This window comes from Chanos chanos, chromosome 4, assembly GCF_902362185.1.
Source record: "Chanos chanos chromosome 4, fChaCha1.1, whole genome shotgun sequence".
In the NCBI taxonomy this organism is placed as follows: domain Eukaryota; kingdom Metazoa; phylum Chordata; class Actinopteri; order Gonorynchiformes; family Chanidae; genus Chanos; species Chanos chanos.
The window spans coordinates 14,480,146-14,505,984 of NC_044498.1; the positions used below are offsets into that span (position 1 = coordinate 14,480,146).

General features: G+C 40.5%; 1 protein-coding gene across 1 annotated transcript; it reads left to right on the plus strand.

Moving 5' to 3' along the window:
* Positions 1 to 1,719: 1,719 nt before the first annotated feature.
* Positions 1,720 to 24,612, plus strand: kcnh1b (potassium voltage-gated channel, subfamily H (eag-related), member 1b). The gene is made up of 11 exons (XM_030771434.1): positions 1,720 to 1,792; positions 3,604 to 3,727; positions 4,219 to 4,325; positions 4,421 to 4,549; positions 5,123 to 5,241; positions 5,897 to 6,289; positions 8,746 to 9,175; positions 14,796 to 14,995; positions 15,401 to 15,653; positions 17,842 to 18,038; positions 23,752 to 24,612. The coding sequence occupies exons 1-11, from the start codon at positions 1,720 to 1,722 to the stop codon at positions 24,610 to 24,612; spliced, it is 2,886 nt and encodes a 961-aa protein (XP_030627294.1).
* The last annotated feature ends 1,227 nt before the right edge of the window (positions 24,613 to 25,839 follow it).

Consider the following 25,839-nt stretch of genomic DNA (forward strand, 5'->3'; position numbering starts at 1 on the left):
CACAAAATGCCTGAAGAGATCAGTAAGACACCTGAAGCCCACAGAACAACTTCAGTGTGATATGGACCTTACACGTGTCTGGAACTTGATTATAGCTATGCAACACTGCTGAAACTGCTGTCTCAAGAGCCACTCCAGGACCTCTACAAGACTTCAGATGAGCTGAGATTTGATGACTGAGATATACATGACATATAGTTTACAATGCTTTAATGGTCATTAAACCATTGAGTGGTTGTTCAAATTCAATGTCTGGTGGATGGATGCATTGTCATCCTCAAAGAGATCACTCCCATTATGATAAAATGTTTTGCCATAGCCTGATGGTGATAACTCAGAGGAGCTTTGTGTTGATAGGCATTTAGCTGGCCCTCTAGCTGGACAGACCCGATCCATGTCAGATAAATACCCCTCACACCCTAACAGAACCACCAGTACCCATCACCATAAAGCACTCTGGCTCATCAGTTTCCTTTGGCATGTGCCATGAATCTACTTGTCCACTGAGAACACGGTAGATGACTAAACTGACTGACTGCCGAACGGCTGTGTTCTTTGTATTAATTAACACAGAAACATGCCTCTTTAGATGCAATAAGAGGTTTACACACTGCAGGTGTGGTATTACTATCTGTAAATGTCTGGACAGCTTGTTCTTGATAAAACTGTCCATTGACTGATATTTGCAGTTGGCTGATTCAAGTAGCTTGTTTGCTTTGCCTGGCGTCTCGCCTTGCGTCCTCAAACAGAGACATTATGTTTGAGGTGCATTTATTTTTGATCCCAGTTCAGCCTAGTTGATGATGTCTTTACTAGCTGATATTGAGGTTGAACCATTTTCTTCATGGAAACTCTTGTCAGACATTCATCAACAATCACCACTCTTTCTCTCTCAGTGTCATTTCTTTTGCCAGCCATAGAAGTCGAAATTGTGGGTGACTTGGAGTGCCCAGCATTTTATAAATAACCTTAAGCATGATGAGACGTTCAGTGATAAATTAACCCTGGAATCACATCTGTGTAAAAACACCCGCTCTCTGTATATTTTGTAGGAAATTTGTAATTGGCTGGAATCCAACTCAAAGCAAATATTTTCCTCACATAATTCATCTGTGTCTTCCTCCCTCCTGTGGTTACTGATCGGCTCACTGAAAGGCACATTTAGATGCGTGTGTGGTTTATTCTTTCAGACATGGCAAATATTTTGTACCTTCGAGGCACAGTTTTATGGCCATTTTTAGTGTCTTTATGCCTTATTTTCATTAAGACTACATACGACAGTGACTCTCTTAAAGTCACGGTCACTGTAGATTTCCAAAGGAAGATAACATCTACAACATGCCACTCTTCCTTCACAGAGGACAAGCCGACATAGGCTGCAACCTACGTTACCGTAATTCCCGCAGTCGCCGGCAGTTGGACATGTCAGGTTGTATGATGCAGAAAATACTGTGTGGGTGGCATTTACGGGGGGTGAGGATTTCCACACAAGAATTTCAACGAGGTTTTCCGTAGGACTCTTTGCTCTCCTTACTGTGGTTCTCAACAGGGGGAGCACCGTCTCCGTATGAGCACAATGAGCATCAATATGAGAGACCTGCATCTATCCAGAGAGAAGCGGTAACCATGAAGGCAACAGAAAGGGGGTATCGTCCTACGGATACTTAAAACATCCTGTCACTCTAAGGCTGTCTTAACCTTACTGGATGAGGAGCCGGGATGGCAGGGGGACGGAGAGGACTTGTAGCCCCTCAGAATACTTTTCTAGAAAATATTGTTAGGCGGTCCAACGGTAAGGAAGTATACTGTGAGAGACTTTTGTTCGATATGGTCTGTTTTATATGGTTTTACACGGGGTTTCGTCAGGTTTTATGGCGATTCAGAGGTGCTTTATCGTATAGATTTGGTCATTAGATAGCTAAAATATTACGGCACCTCTAGATTGGCTTATGCCGTACCATTATAATGTTGTTATCAATAGGGAATGCTTAGTAGTTGGCTAATATTTGGCATGTCAGTAGGCTGTCTGTGATCATTTCTCTTTAGAACATCATTTTTCTTGGAAAGAGTAAGACTTCTATCTCCATAGGAATGAATGTTTGTAAAGGAATTAAAGGAATTACTTTCCCCATGGGCCACCATGGCTGATTTATTACGAAGCTTTTGCATAAGAAAAGAAAAAGCTTGTGTTACCTATAGAGTATAGGCAGAGATGGTGGGGTGACAACTTGGGCAGGCAGTATGTCAAATATTCACCCATGTTAGCTTTATAGAAAGCGTGATAGTCACTGTTCAGTCACTGGTTAGAATATTCGTAATCCCGAGTGACTGTTCGATTGTTTTCTGCTTTAAAAGGCATTACCACCCTTGTTTTAACCATTTTTCTTTTCAACTTTTCAGTTTGGACATTGTCTCATAGACAGACAGGTATAACGAATGCTTTTTAGTGGTGTTTTGTTTCCCTTCGTTCCCACCCCGACCATCCATTTACATGTTGTTGCTTATCTTTTCTCAATTATTAGATTTAAATCACTGTGTTGACAAATACTGCTTCCTTATGTGCACCGTATACCCTAAGATCAGTTTCCCTGCATTTAAGTTACTTTTTTGTCATCCCTACAAACCGTTAAAAGCCTAAAACGAATTATTTGGGGGCTGTGTCCGACAACCCAAATACACAGACCACTATGTGAATCATTTCATCTATTAGAATAATTCGGCGGCAGTGAACCAACTCTGTTGTGTTTTTCTGTAATTATAATTCTAGACGTGACAATCGGTGATGACGTATCATCAGAATTTTGAGTAGTCATCCCTCTGTGCTTTAGTTTCCGTCTTGTGAAGCATGTGTTCAAAATCTGACTGTAAGTTCATGTTTACTCCTTTAGACCTAGGCTACTCAGTATCAGAGCCAACCCAAATTAGTGCTCGAAGTGCTAGAAGGTTCTGTTGTACTTAGAATTGGAGCAACCTGACATCGACTGAAAGGTCACCTCACCTCAATGAAAAATATTACAATAAAACAGCATTGTAAATACTGATTTTGCATTGTGTTTATTAAAGAGTGACACTGAAGTTACATGTGTGTAGATGGAGGGAGTAATGTGTGGATGTTTGCATTATCAACCGTCATAAAAAAAAGAAGCCTAATAGTGATGCAACAGTTGAAATCATATTTCTATGAGAGTTTATTTCAGAGTAATACCCTCTGAAATATGTTCAAAAATGTTTCAGATTCTGTGTTATGGCAGCATATTTTCAGAAATGAAGATTAATAAGTACATTATTGCTTTTAAGAGTATGTGAGAGATTGCATATAAATATTTTTCCCAAAGTGTTAAACACATAGTGCTAAGATTGTTTCAGAGCATTGTTATTTGCCAGTATATAATAAATAATTATATATACATATCTTTTTTTAAATATGGGACAAAATGCCAATGGATGAGCGTGGAAATATATTAAAGACTGGAATACATGACACATCCTATTATGCAATTTTGGAAATATGTTCCGTAGTGTAACGAATTTCAGTAAAATGTTTTTGTCTTCGAATCTAATAGTTACATCTGTAACATTCCCTCTTTGGTCATTTCTCAACAGACACCAATTTTGTTCTGGGGAATGCCCAGATTGTGGATTGGCCAATTGTATACAGCAATGATGGATTTTGCAAGCTCTCCGGCTATCATCGTGCAGAGGTCATGCAGAAGAGCAGCACTTGCAGGTTCTTGCTCCTTCTATAACGTCTTGTTTGCTACAGTATTGGGCTTCCAGAAATATGTACCTATTGGGCCTCAACAATACCAAGGCATATCCTAGCAATAGCAGCGGAAAACTTGTATTCATTCTGAGTTATTCCTCCATAGCTTCACTTTTGGCATGGAAGTATTACTAAGCAGTCACTGAAGTGTTGATTCAAATTGACGGCTGTTATAAACACTATGTGATTAAACTGCTCAGTTATGTAAATTGTTCTGATTTTTGCAGTCTGAAGTTAAGGTTGTGCATGGCAACAGCACATACAGAATCATGACTGCAACACATTCTGTGACCATGATGGTGATGTGTACAAAGAAAACTGATTAAGGCACTGCTTGAATAATAATAAAAACTGAGTTTACTCCACAGTGTCTCCTTTGCTGCTTATGCCTGCTGCTTGTGCCCCACTTCAAAGCATGCATCAGAAGCAATAGCTGGTTTCTTTTCCTCTTTCAGCTTCATGTATGGAGAACTCACTGACAAGGAAACATGTGAGAAAGTACGCCAAACTTTTGAGAACTATGAAATGAACTCCTTTGAAATACTCATGTACAAAAAGAACCGTGAGTACAAATAATGAAGTAGGAACCATGTAGACTATACAAAATGAGGGTCTATGTCAACAAATGAATGTATTCACTGTTTTTGCCTCATACAGGAATGCCAGTGTGGTTCTTTGTCAAAATTGCCCCTATCCGTAATGAGCAGGACAAAGTCGTGCTGTTCCTGTGCACTTTTAGTGATATCACAGCATTTAAACAGCCCATTGAAGATGATTCATCGAAAGGTTTGTGATAAGACCTTTCCTGTCTGTCTGGACAACAAACCCTGCCAAATGATGTATTTGAAAACAAAGGACTGGCTTGATATTGGAGGTTTAGCAGTTGACAATATACTTTTCAAAGATTATTTGTATGATTTGTTTAGATGTAGCAGACAACTGTCAACTTTTGACATCTCAGAGAGAGTCATCTCCAGATTGTAAATAAGTTCTTTCCATAAAACAAAACAAAACAAAAAAAATGCTCACATAGATATGATAAGCCACCTGATATATAAGTGATAAATAATTGCTAGAGTCACGAGTTATAATACTCTGTGTATCCTTTTGGGCCTTAAAGTAATCATAGCACTGCAGAATGACTGTGCAAAAATGAGACATATTTCTTTGCAAGCCTAGAATTAAGATTCTGAACGATAATTGAGTCGATATGCAGGGTGCCTTGGTATGCTGTATCGAGTAGAGTTAAGCTTTGCTTATAAATATATTAATGAATGCTCACATGAGTTTTGTTTTCACTTCAAGATTCTTTATGTTTTCTGTCTACTTTGCTGCTTTTTTTTCTCCTTTCCAACCAAGGCTGGGGTAAATTTGCTCGGCTGACACGAGCGTTGACAAGTAGCCGTGGAGTTCTCCAGCAGTTGGCACCCACTGTCCACAAGGGTGAGAATGTCCACAAGCACTCCCGCCTGGCCGAGGTAAAGTGTGTTTGCTCAGCTCTCGTGCATTCCCATCAAAGAGACCACTTAGTCCCCCTGGCCCAAAGCACAACTGGCTTACTGGAGCCAAGTGTGCGTTCCAGTGGCAGAATCATAACTGCTGCTCTGAGAAAGACTGTGTACACATTTGAAACATCTGCTCACATACTAAAACACCTAGCATTTGCTAGCACAGCCTATACTTATGACCCTTTCTCTTGCAGTTGACAGAGAATGTTCTTTATATTTATTCACCGTTTTACTCTGTCATAACTACAGTAATCACGTCACGATTTGTTTTAATGTGTAGTGTTGCACTTGGATCATGTCCAGATATTTTGCCACCAACATCTTTCAGCATATCCTGTTTCTAAGAATGAATTGGAATTGTAAATAATGTTTGGATGGTTTGATAAGATAATCTGTTTCCTGTAGTAATAGCATGTCGAGTGCTGACGCACAACAAAATGGTCACTGTTTATTTTGTTAGGAAGCCATTATTCATTCTCAGACCTAATGGTAGATTAAAAGCACAGACAGTTAAGATAAAAATTTTGAGAAAATTTACATGATATACTTTGCCTCAAATACACGTAAGTGCGTTTGTGGTAATTAAGTGTATTTATATCCACTTGCCCACCTTGTTATTCTTCAGGTGTTGCAGTTGGGCTCGGACATCCTACCCCAATACAAACAAGAGACGCCCAAGACCCCCCCTCACATTATTCTGCACTATTGCACGTTTAAGACCACTTGGGACTGGGTTATTCTCATCCTTACTTTCTACACTGCCATCATGGTTCCGTATAATGTCTCCTTCAAGACCAAGCAAAACAACGTGACTTGGCTTGTGGTAGACAGCATCGTCGATGTGATTTTCCTGGTGGACATTGTGCTGAATTTCCACACCACTTTTGTGGGCCCAGCTGGAGAAGTCATCTCAGATCCCAAGCTGATTCGCATGAACTACGTGAAGACATGGTTCGTCATTGACTTGCTTTCCTGTCTGCCCTATGATGTCATCAATGCCTTTGAGAACGTTGATGAGGTCAGTGGCAAAATTAAATTGTGTTGGTGTTGGACTTTGAGGGTTCAAGTCTTTATTTTCTGTTGTTTATGCCTTTTTTCCCAAGGAAATATTTCTAAATACCATTCCATTGGATTACATGATTTCTGCCAGTAAATTGTGAGCCCAGGTTTGGTCTTTCTGCCTGTAATGTTTAGTGTTATGACTAAAATGTCATATCACAACATGATGTCTTTTGTTTTATTTGAATGATTTTAGAGGTTGAAAACTTCCTGAGGAAGTGCGGCAGTTATTATATTTATGTTTTATACTATATCACCCCCTTTGTGACTGATGTTCCCTGGTTTACTCGATGTGTGGTTTGATATTAGTGAATCACCAGTTTAACCAAGTACTGTGGTATTTTTGAGAACCACACTTTACTGTTATTTAAAACCAGCTCTGTGGGATTCAGATCAAGCACAGAAATATTTAAATCCATTTCCTCATTAGCTCTTAGATCAGTGCAACCCAGTCAAACCCCATGTCCTTTCATCAGTCTTAATTAATGGTCTTAGATGCCCCTTTAGCTATCTGCGGTGGATATCATCCATGTTCCTTCTCCTCTGATAGCCAGCTCAAGCATTAACTCATATTTTCGTCTGCCTTCAGGCATCATTTCAGGCCGCTTGAACCTTCATCTCCTCTGATTAATGTTCCAAAGGGATATGTGCCTTTTTAATTTAGGATTTTTGTATGCCAACTTCAGATACCTCAAGGGATTTTGATCCATTCTCAGAGACGGCCGTGCATTTTCAGCCAAGCTGTCTCTAGGGATAATGGGACACTATGAACTGTTTTTCAGTTTCTTTAAAGGTTTTAGAGCAAGTAGATCTGATGTCTTGTAACCCAAAGAGTTCCTTCTTTAGAAATTTCATGCCTATTTATACGTCTGTACAATTTTGAAATGACACTTTGTTTCTGTAATCCAGTTAAAACTATAATATTTCACAATATTTTTGTAAAAAACCACAGCGAACATTTCAGAGAAATCAGAATGTCGTGGTATATTACAGTAATAGGTGGTCAAACAGACCATCAGTGAAGGTGTTTTTACACAGAGGTACTTTTTGTGGGGGCAGGGAAAAACAGACTCACTTTGTCCATAGTTTAGCCTGCACACCACAATTTGGTTTAGAGATTGCAGAGTGAGAAGTTTTTTCGGACCGAGAGAAGACGAGATATACCTGACTGAAGTAAACAAGACTGCTGGGGTTTCTGTGGTGAGGGAGCAGTCTTTCACTCTCCTCCACAATGACAATGCAATCTCTGGATCCTCTCGAATAACTCTCATGTGATGATTGTTCTGCCGTCTGAAATTAGTGTGTGGTCAGTGTCAAATCAGTAGTATTTTTTTGAGAAATTGACCGTGTGTACCTACTGCCATAAAAAAAAAAGGTTTCTTTGAGTAGCTTTCCCCATTCTGTTGTTAATAGAGCCCAAATGTCAGCCAAAAGAGCATACCCATTTTAGATTATTATGATGTTTGCAGGGGAAAAAAAGGTTTTAAAACTCTCTTTTTTTCTGAGTAGAATGAATGGACAGTGTGTCAATTGAGACCAAGCTAATAGTATTAAGCTACTCACAGAAACTGAAAATAGCCCTGTGTTTGTGGCTGTAAGATTCCTGCCATGGAAACCGCATACCCACAAAACAAAGTGAGATAAAACCACTGTCTTCTTCAACCATATATCTTCTGCGGCTTTGCTTAGCTGTCAGGCTATTGTAGTCGGGCCCTGGGAGGAGATCGTCTGAGCGAGAGATTATGGTGCTTACACAGTCAGCATGCACAAAGCCTCTCTGGGCACAGCCTCTGCAAGACTTGTCAACGCCGGTTATCCAGCCTTTTCATTTTTTTGTGCCTCACAGTAAATGCTAGCAAACGTCAGCCCTTACTGGAAAGCCTCACAAATGGAGTCATGTTTGTAAAGGAAGGCAAAACAGTCATGTGCAGAAAACAAACCACCTTTGCAGGGTCAAGTGCGATCCCTTTTTTTTTTTTTTTTTAAAGTGTAATAATTTTCCCTCCGTTTGTCTAAAAGGACAGGGGGGCTCTGCATTAGGTTAATTTATTATAGGTATTGAATGACACATCATCATGTTTGATAGCAGACTGGGATTAAACCACGCTGTCTCTCAGATCTGTTCCAGAAAAGACTGTGATTTATCCCAGCATGTTGGCCACAAGTCATATATCCACATGTAGACGTGGTGCGTACGATGAAAATTCAACTGAAACACATGGTGTTGCGCTGACAGCAAAATTCTCGACAAGCCTGTAGGTGTGATACCTTGGCTGCCAATAGCTTGTAACAGGGAATGCAATAAATATGTGTGTATGTCATTCATTGTTGATTTAGTATCCACACTTGCTTACAAACATCTTACTTTACAAACTCATTTTCATCTTTCCTTGTTATGTTTCCTGTCCACTGCAGGGCATCAGCAGTCTCTTCAGCTCGCTGAAGGTGGTGCGCTTGTTGAGGCTGGGTCGGGTCGCCCGTAAACTGGACCACTATATTGAATATGGTGCGGCCGTACTGGTCCTGTTGGTCTGTGTCTTTGGCCTGGCTGCGCACTGGCTGGCTTGCATCTGGTACAGCATTGGCGATTATGAAGTTATCGATGAGGAGGCCAACATAGTACGCACTGACAGTTGGCTGTACCTGTTGGGTGAGTCGGTGGGCACGCCGTATCGTTTCAATGCCAGTGGCACAGGAAAATGGGAGGGTGGCCCCAGCAAGGACTCAGTCTACATTACCTCTCTCTACTTCACGATGACCAGCCTTACCAGCATCGGCTTTGGAAACATCGCCCCCACTACTGACGGGGAGAAGATATTTGCTGTGGCCATGATGATGATTGGCTGTGAGTATAAATCTTCCAGACTCAACTTAAAAATCGACATCTGAACATGAATAGGCCTGAATTTCTATCAGGGGTTTATCTTGGTAATTCAGTCAAAACCGAGCTCTAAACACATTGGAACTCGAAAGATCGCTTCATATTATACCCATTCAGTAGTGAACATGACTGTGAAAAGGCTTGAAGCCAAAGAAAGTTATAGATAGATCTGTTTGTCTATTGCTCTTCTTTTGTGAGAATTAACCTCTATTTTCTCTGGCGATAAAACAAGAATGAGTAACAGAGTAATGACATAATCGTGCATGTTCTAAATATTTTCAGAGGCTGTTACGAGCTGCAATTTAAAGACAGTCTTTCAAAGATATTACCAGGCCTCAGGCATTTGATCTGTTTAGAGCACAAAGACGTTTTAGTGTCCTGATAATATCTGCTATAGCAGGTGCACTGCTTCTGCTGAGGATGCGATTAACACACTTTCCTAGGGAGGCTTTGTGGAACATTGGCTTTATATAGAGCCCTGTGGTGATCTAGATCACATTCTGTCCCGACACACAAGCCACAAGAGCTGCGATGATGGATTACATAATTCCTTATGGTTTAAGAGGGCTCTTTTCACAGCGCTTGTAAAATTGCAAACTCTGGCCAGAGAATATCACACGAATGGACATGGTGTATCACAGCAAGGCAGGAAACCGAGGATATCCAGAGAGCAGATCGATGACATGATTGTGTTCTCATTTTTCTCCCTTCCAAGACATGGTGTTGTTTAAAAAAAAAAAAAATAAATTCTTCATTATGGTATTAATGATATACCATAAGTGAGAATTAGATTGCTGTGCGACATTGTGAACTGTTTTGCTATATCCAAATACAATAATTTTAAAGTCTACTATCACATGCAGCGTAAAAACCTATTAAATAAGACAATATGGTTTCATGTGTCAAGCTAATAAAAATGATCCTTATGTGAGTGTGAGCGCGTGGGTGTACATTTGTGCGTGTGTGTTTGCGTGGCTGTGTGAACGCGTTCGTGCCTCTGCGTTAATGTGCTTATGATTCTGTGTGTTGGTGCTGGCTCGGCAGTACCAGGAAACGTTTGCATCCTTTGGGCTAGGAGCAGCACGCTTGCCTCCCGGCTGATGCTGATGTGCCTTGGCGGGAAAGGGGAGAGTGACAGGAGGACAGAAGATCATGCTGTTATTTTGCTGCTGTGCACTGAAGACAGCAGACAGGGGCTCTGTCTGCCTCCCACTGTCACCTCACTTTGATGCCCGACAGAGAAAACGGGGCTTAGTCATGCAACCAGTGATGTGTGTCTCTCTGCATGTGTGTGTGTGTGTGTGTGTGTGTGTTAGTGTATACTGGTGGGTAGGATGGGGTGTTTGGATGGATGAGTGCTCTGTGGATTAACAAAGTATATTTGTGATGGCAAGCAAACATATGTAGCGTCTTAAATACTTTATGTAGACGCTCTTGTGTTGAGGCACCTGATGGCACTGAGCAGATCTTCTCTGTCTGAGTGTATATAAGTGCTTGACTCACCCTGCATCAAATCTTTTTTTTTTTCTAAGAGGCTGTGGCTTAAAAGTGATATATCAAGTACTTTACGTTGTTAGTTGTGAACGTGTGCTTTTTTTTTAACGCTTAGACTGTTGGGATAGTTGGTGTGTGAAAAATGAATCGATAGCCTAGTAAAAGAGAGCAGCAGAACCAGGCCAGTGCAGAAGGTTTGTGACTAAAAACAGACCAAAATCTTTCCTGCAGCCCGGAGCCTCAGCATCACACTCTATATCATACTTTATTAATGTATGCTGCTGCTTTTCATCCAGCCTGAAGGCTTACATAAAATCCTTGAATCCTGGAGTTTTTGCATGTAGTAATATTAGCAGAAACCAGATAGAGTTCATGTAAGTGCAGCTGAATGCTAATGTAGCATTTCTGGAACACTCATATAAGGCTCACACAAGAGTACTGAAATGTTATTGTAAGTATTCAAAAACTAACCGCTTAGCTTATGAAGCCATGGAAAACCACTTACAGTGTGAAGTGGTTGAGCCCTGTAGCAGTAATCTATTGGTTTGTGTTATGTCCATGTGAGCTGTGAGTTAGGTCAGATTTGGACTGTTCTTATGTTATATCACAAGTTACAAATGGGTTACAAATGCTTGTGTCATATGACCTTGGAGTATAGCACATGCATATAGCTATTTAATATTAGTGGCGATAGATCTTTATAGCACAGTTTGACCCCTCTGATAAGAATTTCTGGATGTGTGAGTGTGTGTGTGCTTGTGTGTGTGTGTGTGTGTGTGTGTGTGTGTGTGTGTGTGTGTGTGTGTGTGTACATCAAGTTTGAGTCTTGTACTTAGAGATTCAACGTGGCAGGCCAGGAGCGGAGAGAGCCTGATGTGGACTTGACAGTCTGGTTGCGGATGTCTCTGAGCTGTCTGTCATATCGTTTTCCACCGCGTTTCTCCCTTGCTCGTCCTTGCCCAGGAGTCTCGTTAACTGTTATTGTTTTCATAAATCACGTCACTGCTCATCTGTGCAAACACAGGGACTATTATTGTAATCATTATTTTATGACACTGGCCCATAGAGGATGACACATCATCTAGTCTACCTGTGCTGCATGATTTGAGTTCCATTTGAGCTTCACTGAGTCTAAATCAGCATCAACACACAGCGTGGAAGGTTTATTAAATCCTGTTCATATCTGTATTCATATATTTGTTTTAAATGCAAACTGAAACTGATAACTGAAACTGATAAATTCAGTTCCTGCGTAGAAGCAGATATATGCCACGTTAAATCCTTACCGCTATTTGTGTTTTCAGACACACGATATTATTTCTAAAATATTTCAAGGTACTCTCTAAGTCCTTCAAAATATTCAAATGTTTCAGGTATTTTTGCATATCTCCCAGGACTGCATACAATGAACCTTTTCCCAACACAAACAAACAAATGACTGATCAAATGAATAAATTATAAAAATAGACTGTCACGACCTATAAATATCATTTGGTCTTCTTAGGGTATTGCACCTCTAAAAAGAGGTTAATAACAGCTTTCCCTGACATGGTTGATTTTCCTTGCAGTCACAATGTGGCCAGACACTTCTGAGTCACGGTGCAGTTTAAATGCCCAGGGCATGGTGCAGTCTCTGGTTCCCCAGCCACTGTGCAACTGAAGTGACTTGACAAAGAGTAACCTGGAGCTGCAGCTTGGACATAGCATGATCCATTTATCACAAAGAGAGATGAGAGCTTGTTGGCCCCTGGAGAAAGCTAATGTGCTACAGCACTAGCCCTTCATCCACTTCTCCCTTTGAGCTACGCTCAAAGATGCAAACCTAACCTTCACAGAGCTTACCAGGCTGGTAAGATGTTGATCTGGTCCAGTCTGAGCTGATCTAACCTGCAGCACACTTTAGATGACTCTTGATTTTGCATACTGGAATAATAGTGTTGCAGATCATACACACACACACACACACACACACACACACACACCAATGTCTACTTTCTCTTGGAAGTTTTTTTACTCTGGTACTGTCAGTAAAAGATCAAAACCAGGCATATGGGCTTGTCAGAAGATTCCATATCACCATGGCAACCACCAACATGGGGCATTCCTATTGTATTAGTATAACTATTGCAGACTGCAACATGATCCAGAATCTCTAAGTATGTAACTGGCTTGTAAACGTAACCCTAGAGGTACATTATGATGTTTTTTTTTGGTCTGTTTATGATGTTATCAGTTCTTTAAATTGGCTGATTGGAACACGTTTAGCATAAACATAAAAATAGAATTTTCACTTCCATTCGAGAGCTTTCATTTCTGCCTGCAGGCTAAAACTGAAAAACACCTGACACCTTACTCACTCTTTAGTTTCTCTTCTCTCTTGTTGCTTTCTGCTTCAATGGCTGACACAGCATGTATCAAACATTGAAGGGCAATATGTGAATCATTCTGCGAATGTTTTCAGGAACCAATATTGTCAAAATGTCCCTTTCTAACTGACGTTCCTCTCAGGATAATGGGATTTGGTGTTTACATTCACTAGTTCAATTCTACAGGGAAACAGTCTCTTCTGATGTAACGCATTCAAGCAATCAGACACCGAGACAAGGCCAAGATTACTATCAGGGAAGAAAAGCAACTTGTATTAAATAAATATATTTTTTTATACTGGTGCAATTTTCAACACATATCAGGGGATGTTTCTATGAGTGGCTTTATTCTTTTCTCTTTGAGAGGCCTCCAGTAACAATCATTATTCCAAACCTGACAGTGCTTTGGGTTCAGTTGTAAAGATGGCTTCATACTTATGTATTCATTGAATTATCTTTATAGCTGTGCCTTCCACTTCTCACAATGTTTTTGTTGACACAATGAATGAAATAGAAATATCTTTGAATGAAATAGAAATTGCATACGGTTCATGGGAAATACAGTGTCAAAAAAAAAACCTTTACGAAATTGACTGATAAATAGACTTAACCTTAAATCATTTGCATCTATTGCGTGTGACTGCTTTTAGTCATTGGTCGGTTTTTAACTGCAGTACCTAGTGCATCATCAGCAATGCTGTCATCACTGCTGTGTTCAGGTGCTTTTTCATTTGCTGGCTAATGCAACTGTTTATAGGCTGTCTGGTGGTGATGATGAGCGCCTCCTTTTTGACAGGTCCTGTCCCCAGGCTGTCTACCTGATGTATACTGAAGGTCCACATAAAAAGAGTGTTGTGTACCCTCTTAAAATAACCTTTGGCAATGTTAAATTGTGTCCTCTTTAATAGCTGCAACAGCTCTTCAGGAGAAGCCAAATTATCTGAATCACAGCAAATGCTCCATACTGGCTGTCCAGAGTGATAAAGCCGAGAAGTGCCATGCTTCTCTCAGATTAAACAGGGCCAGTATCACCAAATGCTTTTTGTGCAGAGCTTAAATCTGTTAGGATCAGCTGTGGTGAGAAGTGATGCATCTGAAGGCTGAAAGGATGACATCACTTTGGAAAGGCGCTGACTGTGAGAGTAACTGTTATAGATATTATTGATCGGTCAGCGCTGTGGTCCAAGCTGAGCTTAAGTTTCAGAGATCGCTTTTGCTGGCGAAGAATTTGTGAGAAGCACTATACTGGTCTATTACTGCTATAAGCACTGCTGGGTGCAGGTAGATAACCTATACTGGTATTTGTTTTTCCACTAATAGTTAATATGTTAATAATAGGTAATAACAGGTTAATAATAAAATAACTAAGTTAATAATAGGTATACCAGAATCAGTTTGTTAGTTTTGCTTCATTTCTTGAACCATTTTCTTTGAATGGGAGATAATGGAAACCCATATTTAGGGAGGGAGAGCTGTGTGTGGGGCAGTGTGTCTAAGAATATGCACTTAGATTTTCTGATTGTTTTGTTTATAAAGTTTAGATCTGGTATTTTTCCAGTCATTATTTCCTCACTTATTTAATCTCCTCTGCTGCACAGATAAATGTTCAAATCTTAAATCCAATTTTCACTCTCATGTTTATGACATTGAATGAGTGCGACTATTCCTTTTTTTTCTCAGACCCCATCTGTTGATCTGTTTCTTCTACTTTTGCTTCTCCTCAGCTCTTCTCTACGCCACCATCTTTGGTAATGTGACCACAATCTTCCAGCAGATGTATGCCAACACAAATAGGTACCACGAAATGCTGAACAGTGTTCGGGACTTCCTCAAGCTCTACCAAGTGCCCAAAGGTCTGAGTGAGAGAGTCATGGACTACATAGTGTCCACCTGGTCCATGTCTCGAGGAATTGACACAGATAAGGTATCTGACACCAGACACAGCAACTGTCAAACAGTTCAGTGAGCCTCAATCTTTCATCACTCATTCGTAAATCCTCTTGTATTCCTTTTTACAATAACATCCGTAGCATTAGTGACAAATGTCTTTTTACATGTTCAGGATCATACTAGAGTATGTTATTTAAACTCTTCAAAAGCATAGGAAATCGTGAGCCAAGATACCTGGCATATGTCCAAATATTCTTTTAAGATGGCTTCCTTTCCTCATCTCCGCTCAATTGAAACCATTCTTTTCAAAGGATCAAAGTGAGGTCAGGATTTTGCTATATTATTTTCACCTAACCGTAACAAAAGAGAGCAATTCAAGACTATTTGGACGAGGAGTATTAACGGTGACTCTTTCATGTCTTTCTGATTTTTGCTCTAGGTGTTGCAGATCTGCCCTAAGGACATGAGAGCAGATATTTGTGTTCACCTCAACAGGAAGGTGTTCAAGGAGCATCCTGCATTTCGGCTGGCCAGTGATGGGTGCCTGCGGGCTCTTGCCATGGAGTTTCAGACTATCCACAGTGCCCCTGGAGACCTCATCTACCATGCAGGTGAAAGTGTGGACAGCCTCTGCTTCGTGGTGTCTGGCTCTCTGGAGGTCATCCAGGATGATGAAGTGGTAGCCATTTTGGGTAAGCACGTTTACATATTATCAGCGATAAGAAACATGGATTTTAATAGCGTAGCTCATGAATATTTACTGACAGTGATGCGAGCAAATAAAATAAATAAACAAATAAAGCTCTGTTTGGCCAAACTGATTGTTTTTTTATGTTTGCTGCTCGAGACAGCTAAACTGTGTGGTGCAATGTGTGACAGGGTTTTAGTAGTGCAGCCTACTGCTGCCAGTATTTGCTGAGACGACGCTGACGAAAGCTATATGGTTTCATTCTTTATGTAACATGCCTTAGGTCAAATTTTTTTTTTTTGCTGGAAATCTCTTTTCATGCTTGAGGAGATGGATTGGATTGTGTTTGAGCATGTGCATGTACTGCTACTTTTATAAATGAAATACCAAATCATATTATACCCCCCCCCCCCTCCCCAAAGTCTCCCGCTGATAAGGTCATGTCTATTCAGAGTTTAATGTACTGAAATATTATCTAGATAGCCAGCATTCCTCTGCCAATCATGATATCGGGCAATCCCTCTTTCACTTCAAACCTTATTAGGAAAGCATACTTGTTTCAAAATAATATGCTGGATTTATAAAATGTTAAGGACCTATTTAATGAATGTTCAGCGTTTAAGTTTTAATACCAGATATTTGAACATAATTTTTGAGTTCACTTCCCTTGAGCTTTATTTGCCTCACAATCATTACTGGATCCATTTAGGCGGTAATTAATTGAAGCATGAGCTTAAATTTCTTTATGAGGTCCCTTTGGGAGGATGGCATTGTGAGTCTAGAGCTAGGATAGGACTCTGTAACGAGCCCTTTCTCTGATACTGAATTTGGGGGTGGCCTGTTACATGGAAATGATGATACGATAGGGCTTCCTGTTTGGAGATTAGCAGCATTTTGGACCACTATCTCTGAGATGATTGTAGGAAGAACTGAATGAGTTTATAATACCCCAGAGCTGCTCTTTACCTCCTCTGTGGGATTGTTTTTTCCTCTGTAGCCTCGGGAGATTTGGCTGTGCCATCGAAAGGGAATTCTGTATCACACTGTGCTACTTACTAAAGGGATAAATATTTGTGAGGCGCTCGTTTGCAATGCTCTTTTGCTCTGCCAAAATTTCACAGGGTTGTTATTCTGTCTTGAAGCATTAAGTCAAGAAGATGAGGGGTGCTTGCATGGGTAAATGTTGAAAGGGGAAAACATGGCAGTTTTTAAATGTTTCATGTTGTATGAACACTGAATTTAGACCTTTTCAAACATTCATGTGTTCGCTCAATATGGGACAATAGGAGAGACACAATGGTTTTTAACAATGGAATATCTCACGATCTGCTCAACAGCCTCAGACCTTTATCCTGAGGAGTACTATTTGAGCCACTCCACTGCCTTTAATGAATTCAATTACTATCTCACCTTGTTGTCCCAGCTGTGTCCGGTGAGAAGTGGGATTGCATTTTCATATGTAGAAAGCTTGGCTGTTAATAATCATGAGTTGTGCCATAGCAGCTAATTATTGTAGGGTTCCTGTTGACAGTGAAAGCCTACTGGTGCAAGAGGAGAATTTGTTCATTAGTGCCAGCTGAACCATAACGGTATTGACTGAGGCCTAGAGAACATTAATAACAGCAGGCTACAAGACCTCTAAAAGGTTATATGTGGGATATGCTCGTGTCAGAGAATTAAAGCTTTTTTTTTTTTTTTTTACCAGGAAAGAGCTGTTTAAATAAAATGGCACGTGTCTCAGAATGTATGTAGAACACATTTGTTTTTTAGTGTGTCAGTTTTACTGGCTGTTTAACATTTGTTTGTAGCATATGTAATTCCCTTGAATGACATAATAGGAGACTCAGTGTGCCTTAATTGCTCAATAAAATATTTATCGGTGTGGTGTTTAACTGTTTCGTGGTGTTTTCCTTATTTGTTCGTGGAGCTTCATTTGCAGTCTTGGGCTGACTAAATCCATTTCTCTCTGGAAATGAGTGTTATAGTGCTGCAAGTGGTTGTTTTAGTGCTTGTTTGTTGTGGATTTACAGCCTATTGGTCTTATGTACTTGCTTTACATGGAACCCCATTGTTCGATGAGCTCATTAGGTGTGATTAATATGAAGGATTACACAAACAATAAATTTGACAGATCTCTCTCGTTCTCTCTCTTCCTCCGCCTCTCTCTCTCTCTCTCTCTCTCTCTCTCTTAGGAAAAGGTGATGTGTTCGGAGATGTGTTCTGGAAGGAGCAGAACTTGGCACAGGCGTGCGCTAACGTGCGAGCACTTACATATTGTGATCTCCATATCATCAAACGTGATGCCTTACAGAAAGTTCTGGAATTCTATACGGCCTTCTCCAATCACTTCTCTCGTAACCTGGTACTGACTTACAACCTGAGGAAAAGGGTGAGTTACACAGGCTACTATCTGTTTTTTTTTCCCTTGAAAAAATATGTTCGGCTCCTTAGTAGCTGACCAAAATATTTTTTGGTAATTTTAGATTGGCTTCTTAAGCTGAACCCTGTAACCTCAGACTTTACATCAACACCTCCTAGTTTCAACCTACAGGAACTTCCTGTTCAATGTCAGAAACTGAACCTCACTGTGTGTGAATCAGAACAGCTTCGTATCATGAAAACATCTTTTTAGGACCTGAATAGACCTAACACTGGAGAGACCCCCTCCAGCAGGTGTGGGCCTATTAATTTGTCCACCAGACAGAAGGCTTAGTCATGATTCATCTGATAATCTGTTGTTTTCACCCCTTAATTGTTTACTCTCTCTTTACTTTCCATTCAGTTGTTAAAGCTTACTTCATTTTATACTGATTGCTTTGAAATGGGGCTTTTTTTAGGGACATTTTTTCATGAGAAAGAGGCGCATACACTGTGCAAACAGTAAAAAGGAAAAAAAATTGGATTGCTTTTCACTTCTGCTGGTCTTATTTAATAAGCAGATGAAGACCAAGTGAATGTAAAACACTTAGCATTCAGTGTTAGTTGATTAGCTTCAGCTCAGTAGAAATTTATGTCTCTTATCTGTGAAGCTCTGAGGGACCATTTTGGTGATGAGGTGCATTTTAACATTGGACATTGCTTACTGAGCTGGAAGATTCACACATCTGTAAGTGTGAGAAGAAAAAGGATGAGCTTTTCCCCTGTGATGACTCAGGGGGCTCTAATTGTCTGTTAAGTCTACGAGGCACCGTGGCTGTGTTTAGCTTTTTGCCCGTATGATGAATGACCTTGTAAGCATCCACTCTGCACAGTTGGAACTTTATTGAACATTTCCCCTTCACTTAAAAGCATAAAGCAGATGATGCCAGCAACATGCTCCAAAATGTGATATCTGCTGCTGTACACTGCCCCCTAGACTAAACATTAGAAATTATTCAAATGAAAATTACAGGTTAGCCAAATATTCAGTTTTCCCCAGAGAACTAAGTATTGCAAATGTTTGTATAATGCACGTGCTGTAAATCCATAAAAAAATCAATAAAATACTACCGGTAGTCCAGTTCATAGGTAGCTCAGCTTGTGTAAGCATTCTCTAGTCAAATTATAGTAATTCTGAGCCATCAAATGTTGATGGAATAAATCTCATTGGTTTTATTGCTTTTGAAGCCTTTTTTGACCCTCGGGCATTAGCCTTTAAACATCAGCCAAGCAGTTCTGTCCTTGGAGTTTATAAATTGATTTGAAAAATGAAATTGAGTCAGTGAAGGTGGTCAGTTTAATTGCATCCAATGACTGTTATTTCTGCTCACATTTCAAGGGCATCTGAGTGAGGTTTTGTCACGGCTGAGATCAATGGTACTGCTGAGTGGCTATCTGTCAGTTATGAGTTTCAAAGGTGGAGCCACTGGGTTCTTAGTGACCGGTATATCACAATAGTAAAAAGTAAAATAGCCTTTATAAGCATAATCCATAAAATTTAGAGACCACAGGAAAACTCACATTTCTTGTGGGGTTCAATTGCCATCAAGGTAATAGCTTTGTTTGTTTAGTTACGGAAAGCCTGCATAAGCCTCTTTACACTCTGTCATGCTGTTATCCTCTGTTCCTCTCAGCAGGTTGTACTAAAGCCAAAATATTAAGTGTGAAGACCCTTTGCAGCTGCAGTGTATGTACTGTAAGCTCTGCATTTTTGCAATTACTGAAGACCTTCAAAAAAGGTTTCTGACATTAAGCCCTGCATGTCCTAAAGGTAGCAGCAATGAATGACAAATTGGTAGTGTATTTGACTTCACAAGGTTAGGATCAAGGCAGTTGGCCTTGATATCACCTGCAGTACAGCCATGTAAACCTCATAAACTGGTTTAGTTAAACACCCAGTCAAACTGACCTGGGACAGATAAATCTAAAACAGAAACTTGAGATGATGCTATCTACTTTTACCTTTATTGTTACACCTTATCATCCTTTTCTGCTTTTCTACATTTTTCCTTTTCCTGGAAATCAGTTTACTGTAATCAGGCCGAGCCAGTACAAAATGTGTGCAATGTTTCTTAAGTGGTTGGATCATTGCATTATTCACTTGGAACACTTTATCCACATGGATGACTCCATTTAAATCTAAAGGGCTAAACAGTACAGTAATCAGTGTACAGGAAAACACACACACACACACATACACAGACACACACATACACGCACATGCACATGCACACGCACACACACACACAAATACAGGCTATTAATCTGCATAATGATATGTTGACATTTTCAATGAGGAAGCAATCCATCTCTTGAGAACTGAGAAGTATCTATCACGATGTGAGCAGTTGCATGCTCTGTCTTCATTCGCTTCATGAGACCCTCTTATCTTTTGTTCTGTGACTATAGAGGCTGAGGAACAGAAACTGTGTGTGACCTTCAGAAAACTGAGTGAGCACAGCGGCAGTACAGATCTGTATAGAACAAAACAGTATTGATTGTCTGCTTCCCCAGTGCTGTGGAGTACTATGGTACAGTGGGAAAAATGTCTGCCTTTTAATACACTGCTGTGAGCAGTAATCCCACTGTTCTGTACAGTTACTGAGCTATCTGTCTCTCAGCCTTTCTGTCACACACAAACACACATCATTTTCTCTTTTTTCTGCTCTCTGATGTTTTCCGCTCATTCTCTGTCTCCCTTCCTCAGCATTATACGCTCTTGTATGGATCAGTTTAAAGTTAGATTGACAGCTTGTGTCTAGTGTGCAATTATTAGTCTGCTTGGGTAGGGGGGAGGAGCATGACCCTGTGTTGCCTGATCAGCAACATCACAGTATCGGCCAGCAGAACAGTGCCAGGCAATAGTAAAAACATATAGAGCCTTATACTGCTGCTTGCTGTTTAACCGTCTGTTTAGTGTTATATACTGTGTACAGTGATACATTTAAGACATACCAGCTCCCATTTTATTTTGAGTAGCCCCAGGTCTTGTGTATTTAAATGGCACATGCATTAACACATTATATTTGCTGAGTAGATAAACACATATGTACAATTTGCTATTACCAATGAGACATTCCTGTGCACTACATGAGAATAATGTAATTCCCTCTACCTGCAGCAGAACAAGATAAACAGTTAATACATACAATACAAAGATAGTGGAGACACTTAAAAGAAAAACAGAGCTGATATTGTTCTTCTTGGGTGCGACTGTACACAAGTAAGTGTCACACAGCCGTTATAGCTTGGTTTGCTTATTCCCAGATAATAGGAATACAGCCACATCCAGTTTTGTCTTGACATCACATTTTGAACAGCCTCTGGCAGGGTAATTCTGCACATTCTCTGGTCTGAATTACTCTCTACACTGCTCAGTAGTTGCTTCCCCAGGATCATTAGCTTAACGTCTTTGTGGAGTGGAGTATGTTTTTACTCGACATCCGTGACAACCATTAAAAAGCATATTCCACATGCGATACGCATTCTCTTGCTGCTTGTTGTGGAGCTGGTTTTGAATAATTATCTAACGTAAATATAATGACTCATCTCTTTGCTTTATGTGAAAGTGTTGTTTGTGAAATTTGTGATGGGACATTGTGTACCCTCCTCTCACATTTGTAAAGGTTGTAAATCATCAGTCGTTGTTTATCACATCATAAATGACACTCGCCGTGCCTGTAAAAGCAAATCTGTCAGGGAAAGGTCAAGCTGCAATTATTTCTGTGGTGCAAAATAAACTGTTGTGTTTGCAAATCTACGCAGTTAATTTACAGCAAGAATATTATGTGGTAATGTTTTGAAATGGTCCCCTCAGTAATCGAAGATTGAATCTCGGAAGAGCAATAAGGGAGCTCCATTGAAATCCTCTGACATAATTGATTTTCAGCACTAATTTAACTAGTGCGAGTAAATGAACAGCCTGGACCTGTTTTTAATGAACACCCTGATGACAGAAAATGAGTTCATGCATTCAAAGGTGTGAGAAGCCAGTAACAGTGTTAGCGTCGTCAGGTTAGTCGGTCATTCCTAGCTCAAGCAACGAGGTGGCAAATCCTGATGTCTTTGGGGTTAAAAGCAAGTGCAGATGTGCATGTTAATTTCAGATTAATTTCATTACTTTATGAAATTTATGACATAACAACAAATTGTGTAGCATCACATATAATACAATACATCCTCAAACAGTGCACAGCAGCGGTTCATACATAAGACACCTGATCTGGTGTAACCAGTAGACAGTAGTTAGAAATAATGGTTTTGGCCTTGGGTTTTAGAAGTTGTGTCTGTGAAATATTGTGTGTAATTGATTACCGCGCTTATCAGAGTAAATGAACTGTAACGCCTCGCGACGATTACTGCACCATGAATTATGTCAGCAGACGTGCTGTGGTGACCCTCCACTTGATCATCTTCAGCAGTGACATGAGAGAAATGACACTCCCCAATAAAAGCCATACAGGCAAATATTCCTCACTGTAATGTCATTGTAAAGACTAAAAGATTGTCTCACAGCTTGCCCTGTCAGAATTTACTCATTAGCAAATCAGATTGATTCACATCGGTAGTATATGACTGAGGGTTTGTGAGATGCTGAGGAAACAAACTCAGGCACTGGTCTTTACCTCCGAGGTAAACACAGCTGTGTTGAGCTTGCCCAGGATAGGAACTCATGAATACACAAACATCATTAACACAGAGGGACATCTGTATTCATAGATTTGTAGTTTATGATCATAAGCTTTGGAAAACGAATCACCAAACTGTGATACAAATCTTCAGGACAGATCTAAACCATATGACATGACCTGTTTAAACATTTCTATAAACTTTGACTTTTCCTCATGTGAATGTAAATCTCTGTGATTGCACACACACATACCATGAACAGTGAGCAGTGAATGTGTCCTCTGCATTTAACCCATCCAACACACCAGTAGTGAACACACACACACCAGATGCAGGAGCAGTGAGCGGCATCCCTTGTGCCTGGGGGTCATTGGAGTAAAGTGCCTTCCCCAAGGGCACACAGCCATCGAACCGGCAACCCTTCGGTCACAAGCCCGGTTCTCTAACCCCTAGACCACAGCTTACTTCAATTGTATTATGTATTTGTTTATAAAAGTTCTGCTGTGTGTTCATTATGCTCTCACAATTTTCTTTTTCTCTTAAAATCATTCTAGGTGAAGTTCTCTGCTAAATAACTGTAATTAAATTCACTCTGAACTCCAGTTAGCCTTGGGGCATACCGAGAAGTCAAAACATTATGGTTATTAAGCTCATCAGCAGATAGTTATCTGTAAAAGAAACTATGTAATCTCTTGCACTTAAGAGCAAGCTACCACATGTTACTACAAGTGATCTGCATGACTGTGTATGAAAATGATCAGGCCCTTGGCACTGATCTGTATTAAATCTGAAAGTCTTATTTGTTTTAGCTGATTTTGGGAAGTTTATTAAATCATGATTTGAAATGAGAAACGGATCTAATTAGCCAAGTTTGTTCACTTATTTAAAACAATTTAGATTATTGCCCCAAAAGCATTCAGAGAAATTCCTCTAACATCAAAAAGGTAGAATTCAGAGACTTTAATTCACTGAGGACAAGAAATAAGTAAAAAAGCTTACAAGATTACAATGCAGCTTCAGAATGTTTTATTCATATGTGCTGTTTTAATTAACAGATAGTCTTCCGGAAGATCAGTGATGTAAAACGGGAGGAAGAGGAGATGCTCAGGAGGAAGAATGAAGCCCCGTTAAACCTCCCTCCGGACCATCCAGTGCGGCGTCTCTTTCAGCGGTTCCGGCAGCAGAAGGAGGCCCGTTTAGCAGCGGAGCGGGCCAGTCAAGGAGAACCAGATGTTGAGAGAGGTCCTGCCCATGTGGAGCCAACCATTGTCCACAAGGTCATACCTTCCACCAGCATTGTCACAGTAACTGAGAGCCCTGCAACGCCCATTGCCTCTTCATCTTCTTCCTCCTCTTCCTCCAGGGCCTCGAGTCGAGCGAAACTTCATACTCCCATGGAACCCAGTGCAAATCAAGCAGGGAGTAAGTCTGCAGAACCCCCTAAGGGTAAAGCCTGGGGTCGATTCAAGGAGTCCGGAGGGAAGTCTGATCTATCCTGGAACACTGTGTCTAAAGCGGAATCCATGGAAACCCTGCCGGACAGGACTAAGTCGCAGGACGAGCTGTCACTGAAAAAGACAGACTCCTGTGACAGTGGCATCACCAAGAGTGACCTGCGGCTGGACAACGTAGGGGAGGGCATAGTTCGTACGCCGCAAGATCGCAGTCCCATGGAGGGAAGGCGAACCTTCTATCCTATCCCTGAACATAGCGTCCAGGCCTCCTTTCTTGAGCTCAGGCAAGAACTGAGAGGGGACATCCGTTCCCTGAACAGCAGGATGGCTGTCCTTGAGGGTCAGCTAGCAGAGGTGTTAAGACTTCTTAAATCCAGGAAGTCCTCCAGCTCCTCTCATATGTTCCAACTTTCTCACCCAGTGTCTCCAGATTCAGACAAGGTTGACGATATATTCTCATAATGTCCTGAACTGTCATTTTGACCAAGGTATTGTTTTGACTGTGCATCCATCTTAGATTTAGGTGTGCACAGAGGCGTAATAATATTGAATTGAGGTTCTGAGTTGAGGCGGCTACATTCAGCTTTGTAGTGTTCTGGAGTTTTCCACGGCACTGTAGGTGATCGGCATGATTGACAATCATGTTTGGAATGCACTGGAGCACAGATGGTGGTACTTCTAACATATCACAAAGGATCAACTTTGTGGGAGTTTCAAAGCGAATCTCTAATATATTCATCAAAAACCATTAAGCTACTTTTTCTTCTTTTTATGGAACTTTAGTTCGCTCTTCATCATATCATTGTCTAAATGGCTCTTTCATGTAAAATAATGATCATTTACTGTGATTTAAAGTGACATGATTATATTAGAAATTCAAACACAGAATATTCCGCTGACATTGTCCAATTAACATCAGGAAGGCATGAGGACAGAAAGTACAGGTCACTGGTACTTGTAGAGCATAAAATTGAAAAGAATTTCCTATAGAACAGGAAATATAATTTTAACAAACATGGTAGAGGGTATAAACTCCTTAAAAACTCCTATATACTCCTGAAATTGGCCATACTAAATTGGCTTTAGGGGTGGCGCAGTGGATAGCGGTGTCGCCTCACAGCAAGAGGGTGAACCAGGGTCCTTTCTGTGTGGAGTTTACTTTCCCCAGGTCTGCATGGGTTTCCTCCGGGAGCTCCAGTCCAAAGACATGTATGTTAGGTGAATTGGAGATGCTAAATTGCCCTTAGGTGTGAATGTATGTGTCTGGCCTGCGATGGACTGGCGACCTGTTCAGGGTGTTTCCCTGCCCAATTAGCGCTGGGATAGGCTCCAGCAGCCCCATGACCCAAATTAGGATAAGCAGCTTAGAAAATGAATGAATAAAACTAGCTTTATTTGTTCATTCAACGAATAAAAGCAGACATACTGAGGGAAAATATGGTATTTTATTAAAGATCATCTCTTCAATAGTGGCCAGTTCTTGCTTACAGCTTTTTTAAACGACATCAGACTCCCTTGAGTGTGATCACTGCCTCTTTGGACTATCGACATGTGTCAATGCATAACTCGTACTGGGAAGAAAAGAAGGATTTTCTGCTTCCTTAAACTGTATTATGCGGTTATTGATGTATGTTAGCAGGAAGTTGCTGTGGTGTGTGAAGTGGTATCCTCAGTGTGACTCACCTCCTA

Coding starts and splice junctions, on each gene's coding strand:
- kcnh1b (XM_030771434.1), top strand. CDS start 1,720: ATGGCAGGGGGACGGAGAGGACTTGTAGCCCCTCAGAATACTTTTCTA. Junction 4,326..4,420: donor ACTCATGTACAAAAAGAACC/GTGAGTACAAAT, acceptor TGCCTCATACAG/GAATGCCAGTGTGGTTCTTT. Junction 4,550..5,122: donor TGAAGATGATTCATCGAAAG/GTTTGTGATAAG, acceptor TTTCCAACCAAG/GCTGGGGTAAATTTGCTCGG.